At 49.2% G+C, this 14,021-nt stretch overlaps 2 protein-coding genes across 2 annotated transcripts; both read left to right on the top strand.

The window, feature by feature from the left end:
• The first annotated feature begins 587 nt into the window (after window positions 1-587).
• LOC123157165 (galactose mutarotase) lies at window positions 588-6,871 on the top strand. The gene is made up of 5 exons (XM_044575411.1): window positions 588-1,240; window positions 1,327-1,376; window positions 2,285-2,411; window positions 5,930-6,034; window positions 6,124-6,871. The coding sequence occupies exons 1-5, from the start codon at window positions 832-834 to the stop codon at window positions 6,747-6,749; spliced, it is 1,317 nt and encodes a 438-aa protein (XP_044431346.1). The 5' UTR covers window positions 588-831; the 3' UTR covers window positions 6,750-6,871.
• Window positions 6,872-11,409: 4,538 nt separating this feature from the next.
• LOC123157164 (probable fucosyltransferase 7) lies at window positions 11,410-13,427 on the top strand. The gene is made up of 2 exons (XM_044575410.1): window positions 11,410-11,614; window positions 11,731-13,427. The coding sequence occupies exons 1-2, from the start codon at window positions 11,437-11,439 to the stop codon at window positions 13,218-13,220; spliced, it is 1,668 nt and encodes a 555-aa protein (XP_044431345.1). The 5' UTR covers window positions 11,410-11,436; the 3' UTR covers window positions 13,221-13,427.
• Window positions 13,428-14,021: the final 594 nt, after the last annotated feature.

Genomic DNA, 14,021 nt, shown 5'->3' with positions numbered 1-14,021 from the left:
TTCGGCCGCGGGCTCCGAGGACGCGAGCACCCGGACGAGATGTGTCCCTCCTGCCCGCATCGGAAGCAGAGAGGCAGAAAGGTGCAATCTTCCCTGCGATGCCCGTCCCGTAAACATTTGAAACAAAGGCCGAAAGGATCCCGCGGGACCTCGCGCCTCTCCTGCGACGAGGCCGGCGACTGCGACCTGGGACGATCCGCCGCCGCGAGCTGCCTCTGCTTGAGCTCCCACTTTCGGCGACGCCAGAGCGCCTTGCGCGAGGGGCCTGGCCTTCTCCACGGGGCCACCGTCGCTGCGCCTGCAGCCGGATCCATGAGTACTTCTCAATTAGTGATTTCGGGCAGACCCGTTTAATGTTTAATGGTAGTGCCGCGCCTGGGCCGCAGCACGCGTGCCGGCCGGCACGGCCCGTGTAGTTAGCGTGCCGGGCCGTGTCGTGCCAGAACCGTATAACTCAGGCCGTGCCGGGCCGTGTCGTGCCAGAACCGTATAACTCAGGCCGTGCCGGGCCGTGTCGTGCCAGAACCGTATAACTCAGGCCGTGCCGGGCCGGCCCATCTGGCCAGGTTTCGAGAAAAAAAAACCGTGCGCTCGACAGAGGAGGAACGGATCGGTCGGCGGTACACAGAGAGGAGCGGATCGATCTAGGCGCGCGATGCGGGCGACGCGGGTGATGGTCTGCGAGGGAACCCATCCGGCGCGCGCGAGGGGATCCAGGCGAGGCGCGCGATGCGAGTGACTCGGGGGCGACGAAGGCGCCGCTGGCCTAACCCGGATCAGGCCTAACCCGGGAAGACCGGAGCAGACAGATCTCCGGGGGGAGGAAAGGAAATGGAGCAGCTGCTGGGAGCTCAGCAGCACTCCCATTCATCCCTGTCCCCGAGGTCCCCGACCCGGCCGCACCTCCAGCACGCCGCCTCCAACCGGTTCCGGGATCACCACCACCACTCGCAGCAGCAGCCCCACGCCGGGCTCAAGATCCTCCGCGTCACCCCTCCCTTCTTCCTCCTCCTCCTCGCCGCCGTCTACCTCCTCGCCTCCGTCACCATCCTCTCCGCGCCGGCGCCCTTGCCCCGCGCCTCCAAGAAGCCCGACAGGCTCGTCATACCCACGCCCGCGCCGGTGCCCCCCTCGCGGCCGCCTTCCCCGGAGTTGCTCGAGCTCGACAACGGCAGGATCCGGGCCAGAATCAGCAATGTCGGCGCCGCCGTCACGTCGCTGCTTGTCCCGGACAAGAACGGTATGTTTGTTTGCGCTGCTGCGAGCTGGTTCGTTGCTGATTTATTACGGTTGTGGTTGTGATTGCCGTCCTATGTGCTTCCGCAGGGGTTCTTGCGGATGTGGTGCTTGGATTCGACTCCCTGGATCCGTACCTGGTTAGTTCTTGATTTGTGCCTTTCGATTTGCAGTAATTAGTTAGCCAATTTCGGTGCATTTGGGATTACTGTCTGAGGACCGGAAAGGGGATGTTTCTTGGTTTCTCACTTTTGGAAGTCTTTTTTTTTTTTGGATGGGACGTTTGGAAGTCAATCAACTAGCCTAGTGGCCTTGTTTTCTTTTGTACCCCCGCGCCACATATTTTGTAGTGTAATGTTTGTGCTGAGAGCCTGAGACCTCCTGGCATAAGAATGCATTGCCACATAAAAAAGGATAATGTGACCGTGCAATCAAGGATGTGAGATAGAGTTCTAACCGTGTGGCAGGCGTGGTGAGCAATCTTCAAATCATTCAAATTAGATAAGAGTTCTAGTATCATATTAGTCCTCCCGTAGTGGGGGTATCATATCAAGTATGCCAACTAGGCAATTTTTCTGAGGTGGCAATTTAGTATTATGATGCTGTATCCACGTCAAATGAAAAAAGTTAATAAGAAATAAATTCTACCCACGACATTGTATTGAGATTCTACAAATGAATAAATGAATTGATAGTATGATACTATGCATTGGGGAGGTAGTACCATAGACTAATCTATGATACTACCCACTATGATGGGTCTGATGTCCCAATCTTGGCTCATTGGGGTATTTTAAGGGGTACATCGTCGATCATAATGGTGTTGTGAATAAAACTATACAAGATGGATATCATGCTAGCATACTATTCTTCTAATTTTATGTTTATTTTGAGGGTCTAAATTTTGAGGGATCGGCTTGAGATGCCCTTATGTGCCTGTTATTTATATGCATTACATCTACTGCTGATCTTATATGACTAGATCTACTTATACTTATATATCGATATATTTGTTTCGTGCTGATGGTTTGTGTTCTCTTATTTTTAGAATGGCACCTCGCCTTACTTTGGCTGCATTGTTGGGCGAGTTGCAAATAGAATCAAGGATGGAAAGTTTACTTTAAATGGCGTGCAATATAGTTTGGGCATCAACAACCCACCTAACACTCTTCATGGTAAGAGACATAGGAGGCCTGAGTTGTTACAATTCATAGATGTTCTAGTTTGTTCATTTATTCAGGTTTTCAGGCATATGCAATGCTTACAGTTTGCTTATCCTCCTACCCTGCTGCCAAACATTTGTGACTGATTGAGACTGCAGATGACAGTGATATTTCTGCTAAACAGAATTAGTATACAATAAATGGAATTAGTATACAATAAGTAAAAGAGAATCTTCTTCAGTGAGACGCCATGGGACATGTGGGTAATTAGATTCACTTTTAAAACATTAGCTACTATTTTTAGTTGGATGGTTCATTGATATTTAAGTTGCCAATGATATGAGTTTACGCTCTATTTTATGAATTTAGACCCCCAAAAAATCAGGATCTGAATATTTTGCGCCTAAATGGAAAAGGATGTGCAGGGGATCATTTTACCATTTTAATACGCTACTGTGGTCTTATTTGGATTAGTAAAGACTTACTCGCTCAAAACTCATTTTCATAGATATACAACTTTTGATTTTGAACCCCCAAAGCCTTGCTATAGTAAGCTATGGGATTGGGATGCCCCTCTTGAGATAGAACAACAGTTATTCCAGTGGCAAAAACAACATCCTCTATCGTAAACTGTTTTTGGAAGTCTGGTAGTGCCAAAACAGGTGGAGGCCATTGCAGCTTTGAGTTGATTGAAAGCATGTTGTGCTTCAGGTGTCCACAGGAACTGCTTTCTTCTGAAGTAATTGAGTGAGGGGTTTTGCCAATTAACTGTAGCCTTTCACTAATAACCTGTTAGGCCCCAAAACCCTCTGAGTTGAGTGACATTATCTGGGACTGGCCAGCTTATCATTGCAGTAGTTTTCTCAGGATCAGTAGCTACTACTCCCTGTCCAGAAATGATATGACCCAAATATTCCAGCTGACTGGTAGCAGAAACACATTTACTTTGCTTTGCAAACAATTGGTTTCGTTGCAAGATCTCAAACACTTGCTCTAAGTGTCTCACATGTGTAGTAAGAGAGGGGCTGTATACCAAAATGCCATCCATGAATAGAAGGACAAATTTTCTCATGATAGGCTGGAATATGGAATTCATCAGGCACTGAAAGGTGTCAGGTACATTTGTTGGAAGTGGCATTACCCTGAACTGGAAATGACCATGGTGAGTTTTAAATACAGTTTTAGCTTCCATCTTCTCACACCATCCTGGTATGATGATTCCCACTTCTAAGACCCAACTTGGGAAAACAAGAGGCACCAGCTAACTCATCAAGTAACTCCTCAACAATGGGTAGTGGAAATGTGTTCTTAACTGTGGCCATGTTCAACCTTCTATAATCCACACAAAACCTCCGGATATTGTCCTTCTTTTTAACCAGTAGAATAGGAGATGCAGAGGTGCTCATACTTGGTGTAGCCATGCCTGCCTTGATCATCTCAGCCACTTGCCTTTCTATCTCATCCTTCTGGTGAGGAGCATATCTATAGGGCCTAGAATTTACAGGGGCTGCCCCAGGTAGCAGTTTAGTAGCATGATCAACTTCTGTGAGCGGGGAGAGATTTTGCTTCCTGGAACACTTTTCTGATTTTTTCCAACACTAACTGAATCTCCGTGGGCACAGTGGTATGTACAGTATCTGACAGAGGACAAACCACAGCCAGAGCCCAAGCCTATATGTCATTAACTTGGTGCCACTGGTCAATGTCCTCTAGAGTAGCCTCCTGAGAAGTGGGCAGAGATGGTGAAACCACTCCCTGAAGTTTCACTGTTTGTCCCTGATATTGAAACTCCACCCGTTTGTCTTCCTAATTACACTGAACTTTGCTAACCAGTCCATTCTAAGGACAGCATCATAACCCTCCAGGTTAAGTACTTTCATTGGATGAGTAAAAAGGCCTTGTTGTATGTTCCACACTAACTCAGGCACTTCTGTATTGCAATGTAATATATCCCCATTCGCCACTTTGACTCTCATTGGTCTTGCTGGCCTGCTTGGCAAATGCTACCTATCCACAAATTATTGGTTCAGAAAACCGTGAGAGCTACCAGAATCAACTTCCTGAATCATTGCAAACACTGCTGCTTGAGCTACTGTATGTGGCAACTGTGTTTTCACATGACCCCCTGATTCCGGTTTGAGCCCCATAATAAATTGATTTACCAACATCAACATTCCTATCATCAAAAATAAATAAATAAAATCAACCTTCCAACAGCTGGATCATATATTTTAATGTGATACGCCAGCTGATCAAATTCTCTTGTATTCCTCACCTCAACACTATCCACTTGCTTGAGCAAATACAATTCCCTTAACTTGTCCCTGTGGACATTGACTTCAAATTCCTGCAACAAATCTGTACTGAATTTCTGCCAATCTTGCGAGCTTGCTGTTAGTACTGAATTGCTGCTGCTGAACTAGATCGAGTGCATCGAATCGGTCTGACAAGGCCTTGATCTCAGCGAGCAGCTTCTCCTCCATACTTCTGATCCCGGCGACGATGTACTGTGGCTGGGCACTAGGCTTGAGCAACGGAGCCGTGACTGCTCCCCCGAATCGACCTAACCGATCATAGGATTTATGCCCGATTGCGCGAAAGCAACCAGCGACCCGCTCTTGGAAATTTTACCAGTCGATGAAGAGAGTGTGAGACAGCGTAGGACCAAAGAAGCTAAATACCAATTGTTATGACCTAGCCTATGATTGGGCTAGATGTAGCAGCAGATCGGACGAACTTAGGAAGAACAGAGGGGAAGGAGCAGAGACTTGAGGAAGAACAGGGGAAGGGGAAATCAGATATTCATTTCATATTCGATGACTGCAAACAGTACACTGCAACGGCTTATAACTGGGCCACACCACACCTACTGCCCTCCGGGCAACCCACTAGCGACTCAATGCCCAGTCACCCACTTGATGGCGCCAACTGGAGTCCCTTCTTGCCTCGCTTCCCTCGATCGACTCGAACATCAGTTTCGTCCGTTAACGCCTGAACACCTTCTCCTGCATCTCTGTTGTTCTGTGGCTCTGTGCCGTGCTCTTCTCTGACACTCCGACAACTTGTGCCCTTGTTGCACTGCTAGAGCTATGTAGGAGTGGACAGTGTTTAGGGGTTAAAGCCCAGTTCTACCAATTTAAATTTGAAGGTCTCATGGTGTAGTGAAGTTGTGAGGTATAATCTTGTTTATGCATGTTTGGTTCATATAGACATGGCCAACTTTAACCTGCTTTGTGTAACATCTGGTGCCGCTGTAGCTGTAGCATCATCCATGTTGATCAGCTGCAAGAACATGTAAGAAATTCCTTGAATCACACTAGTCCATCTGCTGTGCGGAATCAGTATTTGTGGCAGTCTGGGTTAAGGAGAATTGCTTATCTGAATGTGCACTCTGTCAAGATCAATCATTTTTTGTATCATGGTCGATATAATCACAAATGCACATGTATACATGCACAGAGAAAAGATCACTACATTACTTATGCTATTACATACTCTAACTCTAATGCTGTGCAATATCAAATTTTCAGGAGGATTTAAAGGGTTTGATAAAGTCATATGGGAAGTCACTGAATATAACAAAGGGAAGACCCCATCAATCACCTTAAAATATTATAGTAAAGATGGAGAGGAAGGTACCGTGGGAACTAACTCCCATTGAACAGTTGACTACATGAAGGGTTGAAATTCACTATAATCTGACAGATCTCTCTTAAGTAAACAGGTTTCCCAGGTGATGTTTCTGTTATGGCCAGATATTCTCTTCCATCAAGCATGGAGTTGAAGCTAGAGATGGAGGCTGCACCTTTGAACAAGGCCACACCTATCAGTTTAGCACAGCACACCTACTGGAACCTGGCAGGCCACGACTCCGGAGATGTGCTTGCACATTCTATCCAGATACGGGGATCTCAGATAACTCCAGTAGATCAAATTTCAATACCCACAGGCGAGTTTATGCAAGTGAGTGGCACGCCATTTGATTTTCTGACTGAGGTTGAGATTGGCAAAAAAATTGGCCAAGTCCCTGGTGGTTATGATCACAACTATGTGCTTGATGATTCTCGCGAAGTGAAGTCAGGCTTGCGGCACGTGGCTAAGGTGACAGATCCGTCAAGCTTTAGGGTCCTAAACATTTGGGGGGATGCTCCTGGAGTGCAATTCTACACTGGTAATTTCCTTGCTGGCATTGTGGGGAAAGGAGGTGCAGTCTATGGGAAGCACGCAGGCCTCTGCCTTGAGACGCAAGGTTTCCCAAATGCGGTCAACCAACCTAATTTTCCATCAGTGATCGTTCATCCTGGTGAGAAGTATATGCATACAATGCTATTTGAGTTCTCCACCAAGTGAACTAGCTCTTGTAGAGATACACCTTTTTTCCATGTCCTTTTCTTTTTCTTGTCTTAAGTTAATGAACTTCTGACAGTGTTAGTTAATAGCAGTAATTAGGAATGAAAGACACCATTTTTTCATAGGTAATGTTCTTTGTGACTACTAAATGTTGTGAATTGGCGACACATTATACAGGATTAGCAATTCTAGCATGGAGTAGGTAAGGAAAGAGGAAGAGAACAAACCATTTTTCCGAGGGATTTTTGGCTGTACCAGCTGTACAGGAGTTAGTCCATTCTTCTATCATCTTCGATCACGAAGGGATCGAGAACACAGTTTTTCTTTTTCGCTGATCGACACAAGTTGAAAAGAACTCCCTGTTCCTTTTTGCAACTACGGACTTTTGTCTTTTAATCATCAGCTTCCCAAGTTTGTTTGAGTAATATTTTTTTTTTGAATTTGTCTCGGTGTTGCATCTGACCTATCAAAACTTTGCACCGTGAACTTCATTTTATTTTTTTTCTCCCCCAAACACTTAGATTTTTTGTTCGGTGACCTTCCTGCATTTTCCTGTGCGAACTTTGAGTTTTTTTAACCTTTTCTTATTCAGTTAACTCCTACTCTCTCCGTCCGGAAATACTTGTCATCAAAATGGATAAAAGGGAATGTATCCAGACGTATTTTAGTTCTAGATACATCTCTTTTTATTCATTTTGATGACAAGTATTTTCGGACGGAGGGAGTATTTATTTATTTTTGTAGATTTTACAATTTCTATTTATTTTCACGTTACTTCTTGATTTTTAAACATCAAACTGCTCCTTTATTTTATTTTGAACTTCTTTGTTTTCTTCTTTAGCACGTGAACATCTAGTAGCAACCCTTTTTTGATTTCAATTTTCTTTTTACTATATTTTTCTCATCCGAATTGCACTCAGTGTGGCTTTTGAACTGCTGGGTGTTTCACATCTCACTTACACCCTGTTTCTTGTTCATAAGTCCTAAACCGTTAATTGGAATGAAGCAAATGATATACTGTTGAATACCTATTGAAAATGAGCAAACAAAATCCGTGTTGACCATTTTTTCAAATTCACCATGGTTTAAGAGCAGCATTGAATACGGTAAAACTCAATTTTGAATGCCACACATTTATTTTTTGAAAATTTTGTTGATGTTGCCTTTGAACTTTCAGTTTTGTCACACCTTGAACTTTTGATCATTTTATGGCATCATATTTTTTGTTTTCTAAAGTTCCAAATGTTATCTGAACTCTCCCAGCTGTCTTCTCTAAACTTCCAAATTTTATGCCCGTGAAATTTTGTGAATTTCTGTGGTTTGTTTTATGAACTTGTTATTTTTTTAATCTTTTTGAACTGTGCAGGCTACATCTTTTGAACTAGTACATGTGAGGTGATCAGTAGATGTCGCACATGGGATTGCAACCTGTGTTGCAGGTTCCTATCCGTCGTCCAGAGCCGCTGTAGCCGGAGTGGCTAGCCGCTTGGTCCGCTAGACCCTAGAAATCTCAGAATCACTATTGGATTGTGTTGTGTTGTGGTTATTTTATAAATTTTCATGGAAAATTAGCTACAAAGTTGAAAAAATTTTGGGTGAAACAAATACGAAAATTGTCCCTGCATTATTTTTTACTAAAAGGGCAAATAAGAATTATGGTAATCCACTGAAGCGCCAAATGTCACAAATTCAGTTTGCAGTCCCTCCAATTCCTCTCATTTGGTAGCGCTAGTACTGCGATGGTGATGTTGAACCTGGATTAAGATTCAACCGAACCAAGAACCTTGCCTGGATTAACTCCAGTGAGGTTTTCATTAGTTTCTTCCGAAAAATGGAACCTACTTAGGTCTTCTTTGTTCAAAGGAAAAGTGTAGTAAATACATAGGAATTGGAATGGGATTTTTTTTTATGGTTTTGCTATTCAAGCCTTCATTTCAAAGGAAAAAATAATGGACATTTTTTTTTGGTCTTGGTTTCAGAGGAACAAACGTAGTAATCTGCCTGAACCTCTTTTCAAATTCCTAGGCACCAAAAACAAGAATGAGATCCTTAGTGACCCTAGTCAATGTGTACGTGCAATGCATGTTAATTTGGAAGTATATTAAATGCATGCGGATATTAAGTAGGATATTATTTGTGTGTTATTATGTGATTAGCATTATTTTTGGCATAAAATTAACTGCACGCTAAACGTGTTGAGCGCTCGACATTGAAGCAGTCTAGGTCGTTGGATTGACATGATTTCAAGATTAGTTGGATCTGTTTCTTTGGGTCTTTTATATTGGTATATAGATATAGATAATAACATGGTAATATACTTTTTGACGTGGTTGACATTGATTTGACTCTGGTTAGGATTCCTATTCGTTCTCTATTCATGTGAAACAAACATTTGAGTCTGTAAGATTCTTAAGTTCTCCGATTCTTTGTTTTACACATGCATTCTATCCAATTCCTGTTTTTTTTTCCTTTTTAGCGCTTAGTGTGACTAGGCCTTAGTCAACTAAGACTTAGCTTAACTAAGTCTTCGTGAAGTGACCTAACATGTAAGAGAAAAAACTGAAAGAAAAACTTACGCGGATCTTAAGATTTTAATGTAAGATCTCATAAGAGCATCTCCAGCTGTTGGCCTCCCAGGAGGGGCTAAAAATCGCCCCTGAGGCGCACCGACGCTAAACCGCACGCTGGGGGCGTTATGCCCCCAGTCGCAGCACCCACGTTTTTTTGAAAAACTTAAATACGGCGCAAACACGACGCAAATTCAACGCAAACTTCTGCGAGTTCGTTTAAATTTAAACATATTTTTTTAAAAAAAAACTACTAGGGCTGCTCCTCACCGTCTCCATCGCCGCTCGTCGCCGTCTCCCTCGCCGCCCGTTGCCCGCCCTTGCGGTTCTACATGCCGAGGAGGCTGTAGAACCGCGTGTAGTCGCCGCCGCCGCCGTTGTCGTCGTCGTCGCCGCCGTCCCTGCTGCATCCCTCCCCCGATTGGAGCGGCGGGTTGGACGGTCCGGGGGCGTCCTCCTCGTCGTCGTCGCTGTCGAGGATCACGACGCGTGCTTGTCCTCGCGCCCATGTTTGCGGGCTTCTATCTCCTCCAGGGCCCGGCGCTGCCGGACCATCTCGTCACGGAGGTAGTCGTCCCGCGCCCATTGTAGAGCGTCCTCGTCGGAGAAGCCGCGCCGGGCTATCTCCTTGTACTTGGCGGGGAGGCCGGGCTCCGGCTTTGGCTCGACGAGGACGAAGCGGCCAGAGGGAGGGGGGTCGAGTCGCCGATGCGGACACCGGAGCTGCGGGTGTGCGCGCTGACAGGCGTGTCCTGGGGCTCCGGCTTGACGGGGCGGAGGCAGGGAGAGCCGGACGAGGAGGAGGATGCCCCGGGACGCTCCATGCGCCTCGGCGTCCATGAGCTCCCACGCCGGCGAGAGAAGGACGGGGGAGTGGGGTACTCGAGGCGCGGCGTGTTGCCGCCCTCGATGTACTCGAGGACGGCCTCCAACGTGCGGCCGGGCACGCCCCACCACCGGCGCCGAGCCTCGGAGTTGAGCCTGCCGGAGGGCTCGACGCCGTTCGTCGCCTCGAGCTGTTCGGCGTGGCGTTGGCGGAAGTAGGGCTCCCAGAGCGGGCTGTCGGGGGTGTACCGCGGGCCTTCCCTCGCCGCCCGCGGCAGGGACGCGCGGATACATGCGATCTCTGCACGCCGCGCCGCCCCGATGGGTGGTGGTGGCACCGGCACGCCGTCGGCGCTGATCCTCCACGCCCCGGGCACCCGCATGTCCGGCGGGACCGGGTACTCAGCCTCGAAAAGGAGGCGAGCCTCGTCCTCGTGAAGATGGCAGCGGCCGAAGCCGTTCGCCGCCGCGCCGTCGCCTGGGAAGCGCTCGGCCATTCTTCTGAGCTGGAGACGGCGAGAGGAAGGGAGGGAGGAAGGGGAGAAATGGGCGCGTCGGCGGTGGAGGCTCTGTGCGTGTCTCCGGCGCTCTGGGGTCGGCTTATATAGGCGGAGGCGCCGCGTAGTACGCGTGGCCGCCGCGTAACGCGTGGCGGGCGAGGGGACGCGCGTCGCCCGGCCTTCACTGCGCCGCCCGTGAGGCATCAATGGAGGCTGACCGGCGCGGCAGCGCGCGTAGCTTTGGCATTGATTCGCCGCGAGAAACGAGGCGATGAGGACGACGAAGCGGCAAGAAGAGAGGTGAGTCGCTGGCAAGGGGGGCCGCGGCTCTTCGCACCAAAAACGATTCGCCCGGCGCCCCCGAGCGTCCCCAGCACGCCGGGTTCGGGTTGGATCCGTCGACATCAATTTCGGCCCGAGCCGACGGAAACTGGGCCCTTGAAGACGCGACTGGACCGATTTTTTGACGCCGACGACCGAAAAATCGCGTGGGAACCCTTGTTAGGGACGCGGCTCAAGATGCTCTAAATATAACACCGAAAATCAAGTACTGAGGTTCGGCGAGACTGTTTTTACTTACTCTTGGAAGCACATTGTATGTGTGTGCACAAGGAATCAATGATGAGCAGCACAGACAGCCACCCCGCACTATTGGATCTACTCTTGGATCTGCCGATTTTGCCATTCTGGCATTCTACTCCATGCAGGACAGCTTTGTATAAATATCAATCCACTGCAACAGTTGACCTCCCCACTTGACCTCCTCGACAAAACAAAACAAGCACTAGATTGCACATGGGTTCCGAGGCGATGGAAGCTGCTGGAGCGCGAGATCCACCGGAGCGTCGCCGGGGCGCCGTCACGGCCGTCCTCCTGGCCGCGCTGCCGCTGCTGCTCCTGCTCTTCCTCTTCGGCGACCGGGCCGCCTCCATCGCCGCCGACGCCCTGGCCAGGGCACAGGTGAAACAGCAGAGTACGCCACCCACTCTCCTTGAAGCTTACCCACCCACGCCGGCTGCCACCTTAGCTAGGGGCCCCGTTTCCATGCGGTTCATTGATTTGCTTGCCGGATCCATCCATCGATCACAGGTCCACGTAACGCCTCGTCGTCGTCCCGGGAACCGGGCGCGGCGCGCGACCGGCTCCTCGGTGGGCTCCTCTCGCCGGACTTCGACGAGCCGGCGTGCCGCAGCCGGTACGAGGGCTCCAGCCGATGGAAGCCGTCGCCGTTCCCGGTCTCGGCTTATCTGGTCCGGAAGCTGAGGCAGTACGAGGCCAACCACCGCCGGTGCGGGCCGGGCACGTCGCGGTACCGCGAGGCCATGGCGCAGCTTCAGTCCGGCCGCAACGGTGACCGCGGCGAGTGCAGGTACGTGGTGTGGCTGCCCGTCCAGGGCCTCGGCAACCGGATGCTCAGCCTCGTCTCCACCTTCCTCTACGCGCTGCTCACCGGCCGCGTCCTCCTCGTCCACGAGCCCCCGGAGATGGAGGGCCTCTTCTGCGAGCCCTTCCCGGGGACCTCCTGGCTGCTGCCCGCGAGCTTCCCCTACACGGACGTCCGCTTCGGGTCGGAATCCAAGGAGAGCTACGTGAGCATGCTCCAGAGCAACGTCCTCCGCTACGACGACGACGAACACGTCGGCGGCGGCGGCAATGCCAGCGCGCTCCCGGCGTACGTGTACCTCCACCTGGAGAACATGAACCTCCGGCTCCAGAACCACACCTTCTGCGAGGAGGACCACCGGGCGCTCGACGGCTTCAACTGGATGGTGCTCCGCTCCGACAGCTACTTCGCCGTGGCGCTCTTCCTGGTGCCCACGTACCGCGACGAGCTGGAGCGGATGTTCCCGTCCAAGGGCTCCGTGTTCCACCACCTCGGCAGGTACCTCCTCCACCCGGGCAACCCGGCGTGGGGGATCGTGCAGAGGTTCTTCGACGGCTACCTCGCCGGCGCCGACGAGCGCCTCGGCGTGCAGGTGCGGATCGTGTGGCACCACCCGGTCCCGTTCGACGTCATGTTCGACCAGATCCTCCGGTGCACGAGGGAGCACCGTCTCCTGCCGGAGCTCACCAGCGAACCTCATGCCATCGTCCGGCCGTCGAACAGCACGGCCAAGCCCAAGGTGAAGGCCGTGCTGGTGGTGTCCTTGAAGCCGGAGTACTACGACAAGCTCCACGGCATGTACTACAACAACGCGACCGCGTCCGGCGAGCTTGTCACCGTGTACCAGCCGAGCCACGACCAGGACCAGCACACGGAGGCGCGCGCGCACAACGAGCGCGCCCTGGCCGAGATCTTCCTGCTCAGCTACTGCGACGAGATGGTGACCACGTCGTGGTCGACCTTCGGCTACGTGGCGCACGCGCTGGCCGGGCTGCGCCCAAGGCTGCTGGCCCCGCTGGACTTGAGCAAGATGAGGTCCGACGTGGCGTGCGTCAGGCCTGCGTCCATCGAGCCGTGCCTGCACTCGCCGCCGTCGCTCGTCTGCCGGCGCACGCAGGATCTTGACCCGGTGGCGCATGTGCCCTTCCTGCGCCACTGCGAAGATGTGGGTTTCGGTCTCAAGCTCGTCGACTGAGTAACTTGGCTGGCTCTCTGCACAGAGGCTTCTCTTCGATTTGGTTTAGCAAAACAGTGCTGTTTTTAGGCTTGATTTGTGGTCACTGAAATACATGTTCATCGTCGCCAAAAAGAAAGGAAGGGACCGACTAACAGTCAGTGGACTGAAAACCCAATTTGGGTCAGTCAAATTTCAAATTTCTTTCCTTTGCATGCGATGTGAATAGCGACCCCACTAACAACATGCGGGCTGCACATATTCAATTTCCTCTTCCTGGGCCGTTCAAGGGCCACAAACATGCAAGAATAAACATACAACAGTGGCATTTTCGCAAAAAGAAGTTTTCTAAGCAGGAATGAATTAGTGTCATTGATAGTACCCTTAATTAAGAAATAAAAACTAAAAAAAGATTTTCTAAGAAATAATGAATTAGTGGGATTGGTATCACCCTTCCAGAAAAAAGTAAAAGGAATAAAAACTAAAAAAAATCAAAATAATGAAGTTTTCTAAGAAAAATGAATTAGAGCATTGGTAATACTGTTTTAGAAGAAAGAAAATAAAAAACAAAATAAATAAAAATAATGAAGTTTTCTACGAAAGAATAAATTAGTGGCATTGGTACTACCCGTTCAGAACAAACAAAATAGAAAAACTATAACATAATATTCAAGTTTTAAAGTACTCAAGATTCAATTAGTGGCATTGGTATTATCCTTAAAGAAAGAATTTTTTTTCAAAAGTAAAGCAAAATAATGACAAAATTTCCACACAATTTACACAGGAATTGCGCTCTGTTATAATATGCAAGATTAAACATGT

This window comes from Triticum aestivum, chromosome 7B (assembly GCF_018294505.1).
Source record: "Triticum aestivum cultivar Chinese Spring chromosome 7B, IWGSC CS RefSeq v2.1, whole genome shotgun sequence".
NCBI classification, from domain to species: Eukaryota; Viridiplantae; Streptophyta; class Magnoliopsida; order Poales; family Poaceae; genus Triticum; species Triticum aestivum.
The sequence above is the reverse complement of the archived record's forward strand: the minus strand, read 5'-3'. Positions and strand labels throughout refer to the sequence as shown.